Source organism: Limulus polyphemus, unplaced genomic scaffold (assembly GCF_000517525.1).
Source record: "Limulus polyphemus unplaced genomic scaffold, Limulus_polyphemus-2.1.2 Scaffold439, whole genome shotgun sequence".
In the NCBI taxonomy this organism is placed as follows: domain Eukaryota; kingdom Metazoa; phylum Arthropoda; class Merostomata; order Xiphosura; family Limulidae; genus Limulus; species Limulus polyphemus.
Window position 1 is genome coordinate 462,288 of NW_013666049.1, and position 13,277 is coordinate 475,564.

Below are 13,277 nucleotides of genomic sequence, written 5' to 3' on the forward strand. Positions count from 1 at the left end.
TAAAACACATCTGTTTAGTTAGTATATAGTAATTAAAGAAATCTGTTTATGCGTAAAATTAATAAAATAAAAAAAACATCTGTTTAGCTAGTATATAGTTATTAAAGAAATCTGTCACTTGCTTATGCACTATTGTTTTTGGAAGTATTTTGTAGTATTTTTTAACTATAAATTTTCTTTATGATTGTGTATTGAATTTTAATTTTTCCTTAATTGCTTTGCAATGAAATTTCGTATATTTGTATTTTGTATTTATATGGCAAAGCCAGCAACGTTATTTGTCGTCGTTCCTAAATTTAAACTACTGAACAGGGGGAACGCATCTATTCATCAGCAGCCCGCAACTCACTAGCCACACTAAGGAATCGACTGTCACTCTTATAACGCACCTAGAGCTGAAAGAGTGGAGAGTTTTTTGTGGTACCACATCGATTTGAATTGGGCTCGCCAGCTCCAAAAATCCAGGGTTCTACCACAGGGAAAACCCACGCCCAAGAAATTTTATATCACTAAGGTCATTTCTTTGTAAGAATATTCTAATATTTTTTGTTTTGTCTCTAAATATAAGCTTACAATTTTCACCGGTAGGTAAGATAAGTGTTAGTTTACTAGAATAGTATGTTGTGATTTAACAATTATAATTTATTCACCTTATCAGTTTGTTAACCTTAAGTGAACTGTTCTTAGTTCGTTATTTTCGATTTACTATTGACTATATGCTATAAATAGATCCAGGTTAAGTAGTTAGCACACAGGATCACCTACAAAAGTTGTAATATTTTCAAAACGAGACCCAAAACTTGAGCGCTTTCGAATAGTTGACTATTTTCTTCGGGAGAATAAATAGATGAACACAAATTAATTTGACTTTTCCTTGTACTCTCTTTATATTTTATTTCTATATAATATATTTTGTCTCGATTATATGGTATCTATTTACAACATACGTGCGGTATGTGTCTCAAACTTCGTGTTTCTATTTTAAACTTTGATGTTATACTTGTTCTCGAGCTATGTATTTATATCTTCAGTTCTTCAGGATTTATTTAATATTCCTTTCATTTTTGGTTTTGTTATGGAAACAACTAAGGTAGCTAACAAAACCTTTGTTGAGAGCTCACAATAAACCTACCTATTTTAGACAGAATACTAACCTGTTCACACAAATCAAGGAAAACTAGTGTTCGTGGGCATCTGGATCACTCAAGTACATTTGACCTTGTTACATCTGCACAAACAGGAAAAGTCTAAGGTGTGGGATACGTGACTACTATGAGTAACAGTTGAAATTAGCAGACCACTTTTTCTATCTCAGTCCTGCCCAATATTACAGTGATATTCTTATTTTTTTTTGCTCTGTCTTTGTCATAAATTAGGCCATAGTTTTTGTTCACACGCAAAAGTGAAACTTATCATGCACGTTTCCTGTGCAAACAAAATATCAATTATTGAAGAGTAAGAGTTGACGAAATATATTTGTTTGTGAGATCGGTTTATTTTTAAACGAGCTATAACAAATTTCGTGATCTTTTGTTCTCCTAACATCTTCTGCCAATCAGTGCACGTGGCGCGCATTGCTTTCCTCGTGCTCTTGCGCAACAACAAGCTATATGACAGCGTGAGCTTTCTCGCACCGTATCAAAACTAGGTTGAAAGGACTTGAGCGTGGCCTGTTGACGTTACCTTATTACTCGGACAGCGAAATAAGTATTCTGGCCTCCAGTAGAATCTCGATTATAGACTATAAGAATAGGAAGTGACTTACGACTGTCCGATACAGAACATCTAATCTGAATAAATAGAAACCCAAGCGAGAAAATGACCATTAGCAAACTGTTATCGCTGCAATAACAGATAAGATAGTTACAGCTAATTCACCGGACTTAAACTTGAAAATTTTGGAAAATCTTAGAAATTTTATCCACAGTTTACGCAGTAGTTACATGAGTAGTATATCAAACCACCTAAACTCCATAGTCATAAAGAACCAAATATATTTTTATTGGTGAAAATTAGACGAATTCCAGATGGAAACTGTGAACGATTCTGGAGTTTCAACAATGGTGTCAGATCATAGTGATTCCCTCGTCATCAGACCTTCTGATCATCAAGTACCGCCTGATAACAGAATGTTAACTCATTCGAATATCTGCTTCCGCTGCCAGGATCCAGTTTATCCTACAGAAAAAATCCAACCAAATCAAACGACCAGCTATCACATGAGATGTTTCAAATGCAAAATATGTGATCTTAAATTAGCTTTACAGACATTTTTCACAAATCAGCGAAATTCAAATGATGGAAACGTTTACTGTCGTGCTCACGTACCCAAGCTAGCACCTGGAGTTGTTGATAATTTAGCTTTAAGCATTAGCGTTCCGAGAAATCTTTCAAGAAACCATCAAGCCACAAACCTACAAGTGCGTGGCCCAGAAGCTGGAAAGGTACGTAAAAAATAATGAAATTCATCTATATCATTGAGAAAAGTTAAATAGAACAACTGGCACAAAAGTGCGTTTTAGGTTAACATAATTCTAATCTTACAAGTTAAATTACATCTGTTCTTGTTTTGTTTTGATGTATGCTTATCCTTAAAAAAGTAACGTTTTCAGCCTACTTTATTCAAGTGCGCTGAATAAAAGATGTTTCCAATGTAACTGAATCCACTGTATCACGACGTTTTGGATTAGTAATAGCATTAAAGTGATTAAAGTAAAAGCTTATTGACCTAAATACAATTAGTTGTTATCTAACTATCAGAGTAGTTGTGAAGGTCTAGGAGTATTACAACAATAATTATATTTGTTAGCTAAGTTATGTGAAGATAACCTTGACTTATTATCCTAAACATCTTTTAAATTTCATGCAAAGTATAGTTTTGTTTGTAGTTAAGCACAAATCTACACAATGTGCTATATGTGCTGTGCCCACCACGGGCATCGAAACCAGATTTTTAGCGTTATAAGCCTACAAACTTACCGCTGAGCCACTAAGAAGCAAAACATAAAAAAAAAGAGTACGGTTCTGAGGATTATTTAATTAAATATTTAAAGTTGTAGTATCTTTAATTTGTGTAGTTATTAAAATCATTTTATCAATAAAATACATCTTCACAGAAGCAACAATAGATTGAAATATTCGTTGAACTGTAAACACACTTTTTGTTGTTCATACAGTACAGACGTATTCAAGTATTTAGCTAAAGAAGGTAAACAGGATGTATATTTCCCTAAAGCTTCGAATTCAAAATGATTATTTCCGCACGGACATAGATGTATTTTTTTACCATGTAAGATTACATTTAGTAAAGAATCATAAACTGAAAAAAAAAAAATGAAACCTGTACTAAAACATGCTTATCAATACCTTTATATTTTGAATGATTTAGTATCAGTTAATGCTTTAGAGTAGTGACAATACACACTTTTGTTGAAAAAAAAAATTCACAATTTCACGATGATGTAGCACTTGATACAGGAAAAACAAATGCTGAAAATACAAGCTTATTACACCACAGGAGTCAACATTAAAAAGCCCGACAGGCCTTGAAATTTCCAAACACACACATTTTAAACATAAAACAAATAATTTATGCGTATATTATTATAAAGAGGAAATACTTTAATTTCGTATACTGTGATATAAAGTGTAGCTTGTTTTCATTATTTTAGTTAAACCTTCAGTTTATATTATATATATATATATGTATATATATTTACATATATTACAGGGAGCAAGATACGATAACGACGCCCTCTGCATTCAAACAGCACTCCGAGCACCGAGAGTCTGGGAAAAACCACGAGAAATGTTTCATACTGAAAACGTAGCTAAGGATATTGTGAAATCCGACGTTATTGGTTTAAAGTACTTCTAGCACATGACAACTGGAAATATAAAATCACGTGGATGTGATACAACATCAGTAAAAATTCTCCGATTTCTTTTTTTTTTCAGTTGCACAACTAGTTTATCTAGCTACAATAGACGGGAAAACCAAGAGCTGTATGTGTGTTTTGATATCTCTAGCAAATACAAGGTAATGCAAAAGGAGCGCGTTACTACGATGTATTTTTTTAGCCTTACCTTTACATGTAACAACTGTTCAAAATGTGTACCGTTGATATCATTACACATCTTAAACAACAGGATCACTTTCATACATTCTTACAATAATAATAAGATTTCCACACGTAAAACACAAATGTGACTTAGAAATTTATTGCAAGGGTGGTGTTTTTGTTTGTTTATTGAATTTCATATAAAGCTATTCGAGGGTCATCACCGCTAGCCGCTCTTAATTTTGAGGTTAGACTTTTTGAAGACAGTTAATCAACAGCGCCATCCCTTGAACTACTCTTTTTTGATTGAATAATGGGATTTAGCCCACACTTTTATAATGCGCCCAAGGCCACAAAGTAAGGGGTGCAATATTTATATGACTGAATTTTATTAAACCACTGGGCAGCGCCCGACATTAGGGTATTACACCACCTTGTATTATGAAGTAAGTTTATCATTCAGAGACTAAGTATGGTCTTTTATAAGGCGTATTACACATACACCACGTAACTACAAATTCAACGTTGCACGTACGTTTGTACTATCAAAGCGAGTACACTTTCAAAGTGGGAGACCCTTTTTTTGAGCAAAGAACTGAATCGAGTTGTACCGTCAGAACTGGTGGAGTTTTGAAATTTGGTTTAAACGATGGACCGATAACACTTATATATATAAAGATACTATCACCCTCTAACTAACAAAGTGTATAATCAAATCCAATAGTGTTTACCTTTTATCACTTACTCAAAAACTGTCTTGTTGTATTGTGAGTTTTCAGTCTAATAAGCGTTGTTTGATTTTGTTTACAGATGTATGTTTTTCTTCAGCTTCTGTCTCGTGGTTCTAGTTTAGGGAAAAGGTTGATTCTTAGTTTTATCAATAACATTGCTTGGTCTTGTTTACAATCTATGTTTTTCTTCAGCTTCTGTCTCGTGGTTCTAGTTTAGAGAAAAGGTTGGTTCTTAGTTTTATCAATAACATTGCTTGGTCTTGTTTACAATCTATGTTTTTCTTCAGCTTCTGTCTCGTGGTTCTAGTTTAGAGAAAAGGTTGGTTCTTAGTTTTATCAATAACATTGCTTGTTCTTGTTTACAGATCTATGTTTTTCTTCAGCTTCTGTTACTAATACTTCATTTTCGGAAAATTAATTTTTCATTTTCACAAAAATATCGGAAATTTTAGATTTCAAACTGAGAGGATATTTGAAATTTTGGTTTTAAAATATTTCCATGTTATTTTTGAATAATTATAAATGCTCTCAAAAATTGTATTCGAGTTTCGAAATAGTAACTTCGAAGTTTCGATTAAAGGAACTGCTATATAGATTTCTAAACTTTATACGCTGATGTTTTTAATTTGTCGAAAAAAACCTTGAGTGCAGTGACTACGATGACGTCATATAATGCTAGTGATGTAACAATTACACCAAGGATTAAAAGGGGCTCAACAATTTCATTCCTTTCCGACACTCTAAAAGTTTAGGAGTAAATTTTCCTCAATGTTTTTTTAAACGACCATTGATTTAAGAGTAATTATGAGCGTTTAACTGAAGAGGTAAAATACCCCCCGATTTTAACGGACAGGGTTTTTTCAAAAAAATAAATAAATAGTAATTTTTTGTTACATTGCTAGATTACGGCTAAACCACTGGGAGTGGAAGATTTTTTATGCATTGTCGAAGCTTTATAACTTGAATGGCCTTGATTATTGTTTATTTGCAGTTAATGTTGCTGTAATATGCGAATGTCTATAACTATAAAATAATCTTTATTATGTGACGATACAAGTTTTTCCTAATAAGTTTCTATATATAATGGTAACCTACACTAATTAGGCAGCAATATATTTACTAAAACCGGGTTTTATTATTTTTACAAAGATGTATGAGAAGAAAGACCACACATATATCCAATATAAAAAGTTTCTCATTCACAGTTAATGTATTTCAGTCACAGTAAAATCTCGTCAATAACATCAGTGACATGTTTCACTTCTTTTTTTTTTCAGAAAGCCAGTGAAGTTCCGTTACATTACGTTTATTAGGTAGAATGAGGAATACACTTTATTTTATTTACACGCTAGAGGTCTCTCCTCGTAGCACGTTTGTTAGTGCGCTGTCAAAATAAAGTGAGGAATACACTTTGTTCTACTTACACGCTAGAGGAGTTTTAGCACAAGCCTCTTCTCATTACTTTTGTGAGTCCCCTCGCAGAACGTTTGGCAGTACGCAGTCCAGGTAGCGTATTTGCACGATAGAGAAGTTTAGCATAGGCCTCTCCTCCCTCCAGTTGTGGAGTCCCGTCGCAGCACGTTTGTTAGTGTGCAATTCAGGTATCGCGAGAAATAAACTATATTTTAGACAAACGATTGAGACATAATGCGTTTTTTAACAAATGTATTAAATCATTTTTTGAGATTATCTATTAAAGATTACTGTCACATCTAATTGTGTAAAATCTCACACCAGTTCATGTTTTGAGTATAAGGTAATATCTGTAACATTTGTACCTAAATGCCTTAAATATTAATTTTTATTTTCAACTAATATGTGGAATATATAACTAATTATCGTATCTGTCCGATTCACATTTCAAAGTTTGGTATTTTTGTTTCAATTTTCAAAACATCTGGAGTTACGATGTTATGTCCACGCTTATGTAAAATAAAGCCGATTCAGTTCTTCAGTGATGTTTCATCGTCCACAGTCTGTGTTTAATTGCAGTACACCAACTCAAGAATCATTTGTTTCAAATTTTCACTTTGAAGGGCTTATTTAGCTCCAATTATAAGAGGGAAACGATAAAACGATAACCAGGGTGAAAAGAAATTTAAGTATTATAACTAATATATTTCCTTCCTCTCTGTCTTGAATCACAGGAGTGCTATGCACGTACTGGTTTTATTAATATGTTTAAACACATATTAACGTGTAAATGACTGTCTTTATTGTTTTATCGAAATTCTATGCCATTTCGCACGCATGCATAACCCGTAACTGCGATTTATAAACCACTATATACTATTTCTCCAAAAATGCCACCAAGTACAGTTATAGCAATAATAAGATAGAAAGTTACATACCTTACGACTGATTCGTCAAACATTTTCAGAAAAATACCACATAGTCTCATCTTTAAACATGTACAGTGTACATAGGAGGTTTTCCAATACTGCAACAACAACTTCCTACGCATATTCACCAAGTAGTGTTCAACTGTTTGGGATTCATGAAAAGTTCATATTCATCTAGAACACGCTTTACAGGGCCACATTTCAAGACTGACTTATATTGTACATTTCTCTCTCAGTGGACTAGGGACAAAGTGACCTGGCCGCGAACGCTATTTTAGGGGGACCGACATATATTTTGCTTCCCCCCACAATGTTTCAAAAATGATTTGGGTTTCTGGAGTTATAAAAGCTATAATTTTTATGATATAGTGGAGGTCATGCTGTTTGCTACCAGTCTGCTGCTACAGGGTGTGACACATCTGGCCACTGTTGCCCCCACGCTGCTGCAGGGTGGGACACACCTGGCCACTGTTGCCCCCCCCCATTACAGTGCTAAACATCTTCTTACTCTACTGTTTCTTTAATCTTATGTGTATTTAAAACACATTAAGATAATCCAAGCTCATGTGATGAATAACTTCAGATTAGCACTGTCGATAACAGGTTTGTAAGAAGTAGATATATTTAGTAAATTACTGTTCACAATTGAAATACTGTCGAGGTAGAAATTCTTCAGCGTTATGTCGGATAAAACACTTTAAAAATAGTTAATGTGTTATTTAGTTAACCTTATCTTTTAATAAAAGAAATATGTACACTTAATGCTTCTTAAGGCCAAATTCAATAAATGTATGTTCTATATACCAAGTTATATCCCTATAGATATAGGGTTCGAATTGTTTGGCAATGATATACTACCCGACTGTTACAGCAAGCTTATTTTTTAAAATAAATTATGAAATTTGAGGGAAATTTCCACGTATTTATGAAAGTGTGGTATTATTTGGGTAAAAACTGGTCCAGACAGGTGAAATGTTAACTCTGAAAAATAGGTGTTCGGATAATTTATTTAGAGAGAGAGATTTTATGAAACAACAAGCAGATTTCTAAAAATACAAACACTTTTACTGGCAAAGTCAACAGGTTAGTACTACACCCAGAACACTTTTACTGGCAAAGTCAACAGGTTAGTACTACACCCAGAACACTTTTATTGGCAAAGTCAACAGGTTAGTACTACACCCAGAACACTTTTATTGGCAAAGTCAACAGGTTAGTACTACACCCAGAACACTTCTATTGGCAAAGTCAACAGGTTAACACTATATCCTCAAATGTGTTCAGGAGAGGCAAACTTATTTTTATTTTTTTTTACTTAAAGTTGACTTCTCTGTAAGAGTAATTGAGCAGAAGTAAATAACTGCACTGGAGAATACCAAATATGATTTGAAGAACATCTCAGGACAAGAAACAAGATAAACCTATGCTTTAGAACTTAATTTGCTTATATTTATATTACAGTTCCCACCAGAACTTCACGGGATGTTACGTTACCAGGCAAGCTTTATTAACAGGAAGGCGAACTCGGAATTTTTTAAATGTCTTTCTTCATATATAACAAATATGACAGAATATCCACTGATACCAGCTCAAGGAAATATCTAGCCAACAGCCCATGTGTGAAAAGTCCCAGGCTAAGCCTTTGCACGTAAGAGACAGTGCCTAGTGACAAGTTAGCAAAGTTCAAAATTGAGCACGTATTCATAAGTTTGAAAAAACACCGTTATATTGCAACAACGTATTCAATTTAATATTGGCTGCAACCACATGGTTAAATAGCACAGGAATTTAATTATAAAGTTGATTATCGAGAGCAACGAGATTGTTTTTGTTTTATAAACACTCCACTCGAAGTGTTAGATTTCGTCTGCTAGCCGTTTCCGTGATTCCCATTGCTGCACTCCATCGTTGACTGATTTAGTCTAATTAGAAAGTATAATTTTTACTACTGAGCAAAAGGAAGTTGTAAACATGTAATATAGCCGTCTCCGCGTTAAAAAGAAGTTATGATAAAATTAGATCAAATAATTTCAATTCTTACTTTGTATGATTTCCTATTGTCTAAATAAAAAATCAGTACATTTAAGCGTAACGATGAGCACAAGGCGGCACACGGGTCACATACCTTAAAATCTACACTGTCCTTATTAAATCTGTACGGGTCACAACCGTACTTGCAACTAAGCACGGAGACCTTTAGTATTCAAATTGTGTGAGTAAAGATAGTCGTTATAGAATAGTTCAGTTTACGATATTTGTATATCACAAAAGTAATGTTCATTAATATTAATGACTATATTATATCACTCGTGTAGCGTCCCTGTCACCCCGAACATGCTCGCTCTTTCAGCCTTGGGGCCTTATAATGTGACGGCCAATTCCACTATTCGTTGGTAAAAGAGTAGCTCAAGAGTTGGCGGTGGGTGGTGATGACTAGCTGCCTTCCCTCTGATATTTTACTGCTAAATTAGGAACGGCTAGCGCAGATAGCCCTTGTGTAGCTTTTCGCGAAATTCAGACCAAAAAAAACAAACAAACCATGTAGCGTGCATACGAAAACAGGTGTATTACATTTTTTACACGTGTATAGTGTATTATTATCATTCACTAAAGACACACTCATAAATGCCCATATTAAAAAGCAGTCTTATTGATAAAAACAACAACAACAACAAATGACTAATTAGATTTAGGTCAAGGCTTGCTTTTTAATAGTTTATCATGCAATTCTATACGTTTTTTAATAAATATGATACATTTGTCATACAACATACCTTTCCTGCTTTCAAACCTCCTGGCGATAATCCAAAGACATGCTACAGCTTATAGCTCTAATCGTTGAATCACACCAACTGTACATGTTTCTCTTAAGTGTATCTACTTTTCAATATTATATAACGACGTATTTTACCTGTACTTTTATGGACTATTAATTAATAATTACGTTATCTGCCTTATCATTATAAATCACCAAGTCAATAAAAGGAAGACAGAACTGGTGATGACTAGCTGCCTTCCTTCTAGTCTTACTCTGCTAAATAAGGGACGGCTAGCAGAGATAGCCATAGTGTAGCTTTGCACGAAATTAAAAATACAAACAAACAATCATATCCTTATTGGGAGTTGTGTGAAACATAATAAAACAGAAAACTATGAAACTTTCCCAAGCTATCAAAACAGAATTGTTGTAATTTTAGAAAAAACAACAACACATAATTAAGATTGTTTCTGGTTAAATATTACTTTGTAGTGGGCCAGTTGTCGCCTAGTAGTCAATGTGCCGGAAGTTAATCCGTGGACTCAAGGTTTGCGTTCCATTACCGCAAAAATAAAAAAAAATTGCGTTCTGCACTTAGAGGCGTTATAAAACAGACGGTTAAAGGATTGGCGATGGGTACTGTTGACTAGCTGTCTCTAGTTTATCAGTTCAAAATTAGGAACGACTAGTGAAGATAGATCTTTAATAGTTTTGCGTAAATATCCAAAACAACCAAACAAATAATAATTTGTTTACTAAAGTTTCAATTTTGCGAAATCGGTAATTCTATTTTAAACATTGTATTGTCAATACTTAATTAGATAATATTCAACTTTCACTTACAATTATTTTAGCACTAAAATGGTTAACAAACCTGTCTTCTCAATAGTTGTAAATGAAAAACAAAATTTGAGTATGATATTCAGTTTATAAAAAAATTAAATAGAAAATTCGTGTTCCTATTAAATGAACTTCTTTGATTTCATTTTGTTTGTTTGTTTGTTGTGAATTTCGCGCAAAACTACACGAGGGCTATCTGCCCCAGCCTAATGTAGCAGTGTAAGACTAGAGGGAAGGCAGTTAGTCAACACCACCCACCGCCAACTCTTGGACTACTCTTTTACCTACGAATAATGGGATTGACCGTCACATTATACATATTTTATTATTAGCTAAAAGGTCGAGCGTGTTCGGTGTGACGGAAATTCGAACCCGCGACCCTCAGGTTGCGAGTCGACCGCCCTAACCACCAGCATGCTTTGATGCAATACTTGTCTGAAAATTTGCTTTCTATTTTCGTTTAAACTAATTATATATATATAAAGTCAAATTATATATATATATGTATATATGTATATAAAGTCGAATTATATAAATATATATATATATATATATATATAAAGTTAAATTTCAGTTTCTAATTTCAAATAGTAATCACAGAATAATACATTAAATTCTTGTGACGTTTTCCAGAAAATTCAGACATGTTTGCATAAAGTGTCTTCAGATGGTTATTCTGAGACACTACGAGATGGTGATGATCCTAAACATGTCAGTGTAGTATGTAAGACATTTTAATAGAATCATTATTTACAAACATAATGTCCCACACAAAATACAAAAATAATATTATCACTATATTAACACAATGACGAGGATTTTCATATTATCTAACAAGTTTATTAGTTACGTTTTATTAGCACCCGCGGTTGCTTATTATTGTCACAACTATTTTTACAGGAAATTATAGGTTATAATTATATGAAATACTTTTGCTTCTAGATTCTGTAAGTGGGCATATAATAGTATCAAACTGTATTTGTCTGAAGTGTGAAAGACTGGTTATTCAGCTTATAATTTTATGGCATTAATCATAACATTCTGTATACCGGTAGAAGTCGTTGTGTCCAACATTTATTCCTGGTTATACCATACTTCTACCACCACTATATGGGACACCCATTTCATTAAATGGGTCACTCCCACACAAAATAAAAATTATACCATACTTCTACCATAACTATACGGGACACCCTTTCCATTAAATGAATCACTCCCATACAAAATAAAAATTATACCATACTTCTACCACCACTATATGGGACACCCATTCCATTAAATGGATCACTTCCAAACAAAATAAAAATTATACCATACTTCTACCACCACTATATGGGACACCCATTTCATTAAATGGGTCACTCCCACACAAAATAAAAATTATACCATACTTCTACCATAACTATACGGGACACCCATTTCATTAAATGGATCACTCCAAACAAAATAAAAATTATACCATACTACTACCACCACTATATGGGACACCCATTCCACTAAATGGGTCACTCTTGTACAAAATGAAACTGGACATACGGTTCTTATTTGACTGCGGGGTGAAGCGCGACATATCTGTAAAAGGAATATTTCTCCATATGTTGTTGGTCAACTAGATGTGTTTACATATTAGCAAGCTTTATGAAATCTATTTCTAACCATATGCACCTGACTCGTTTCAGTTTTGAACATATGATTCAGTCTTGAAGCAAATACCTCATAAATGTGGTGAACCAGAATCGACAGATGGCTGTCGTCATTTTGTGTTGCGAATAATGATCTGGCTAGCACAGGTGTTTAAGCAACTGTGCCATTGGTTTGAAATCAATTCCACATTTTGCTAAAGACACTTGGAGACACTGAAACCAATACGTAACAGCCTGCTGTGTTTGGGTAGTTTCCGTTTTTCTAATGGCTCTCCGCGTGAATGAAACATTAAGATGTCTTCTTTGACATCTATCCATTACTCATGAAGAAAATGGAGCAACGAAAACTCAGTAACTTACTTCAAAGCGATGAATAAGACATGGTGTTGTGAAACAATACAGACTGAAGGACTGATTATTTGCGTTTCAAATCGCATCACTGACCATCAGATGAGTGGTGTACATAACAGTGCTAACAGAGATGACTGAGATTATTTTTATAATTTTACAGCAAATATTCATTCATTAATTAGCTAAGCCGCGTTTTTTGTTCAACTTGGGGCATGATGATGGGTAAAACAAAATACGCTACCTAACTAACTAATGAATGAATATTTACTGTAAAATTCTTATTAATGCTATAAGTGTAGTTACCAGTTTGACCGCTAATTTTGAAATTTTGATTTTTTTTCCTTTAAGTCGCACGCTCAATCATTTTGACCGCACCTTTTTTTCACACCTCAGGTGTTTTTAATTCGATATCGACTTTTTATCAATACACACCAACAAACCACAGCAAGTAAGAAAGTGACACTCGATAGTAACCAACATTGGCTTTAGGATCGCATCCCTGTTATTCGGATCAAACCTATACTTTACAGAACCAACCAGATTCTTTGAAA

General features: G+C 33.8%; 1 protein-coding gene across 1 annotated transcript; it reads left to right on the plus strand.

Moving 5' to 3' along the window:
- Positions 1-1,643: 1,643 nt before the first annotated feature.
- On the plus strand, positions 1,644-6,750 carry LOC106458283 (hillarin-like). The gene is made up of 2 exons (XM_013917775.2): positions 1,644-2,444; positions 3,731-6,750. The coding sequence occupies exons 1-2, from the start codon at positions 2,028-2,030 to the stop codon at positions 3,875-3,877; spliced, it is 564 nt and encodes a 187-aa protein (XP_013773229.1). The 5' UTR covers positions 1,644-2,027; the 3' UTR covers positions 3,878-6,750.
- The last annotated feature ends 6,527 nt before the right edge of the window (positions 6,751-13,277 follow it).

Excerpts from the sequence above, each read along its gene's own strand:
- LOC106458283 (XM_013917775.2), top strand. The coding sequence starts at position 2,028 with ATGGAAACTGTGAACGATTCTGGAGTTTCAACAATGGTGTCAGATCAT. Across the intron at positions 2,445-3,730 it reads GTGGCCCAGAAGCTGGAAAG|GGAGCAAGATACGATAACGA; the intron begins GTACGTAAAAAA and ends CATATATTACAG.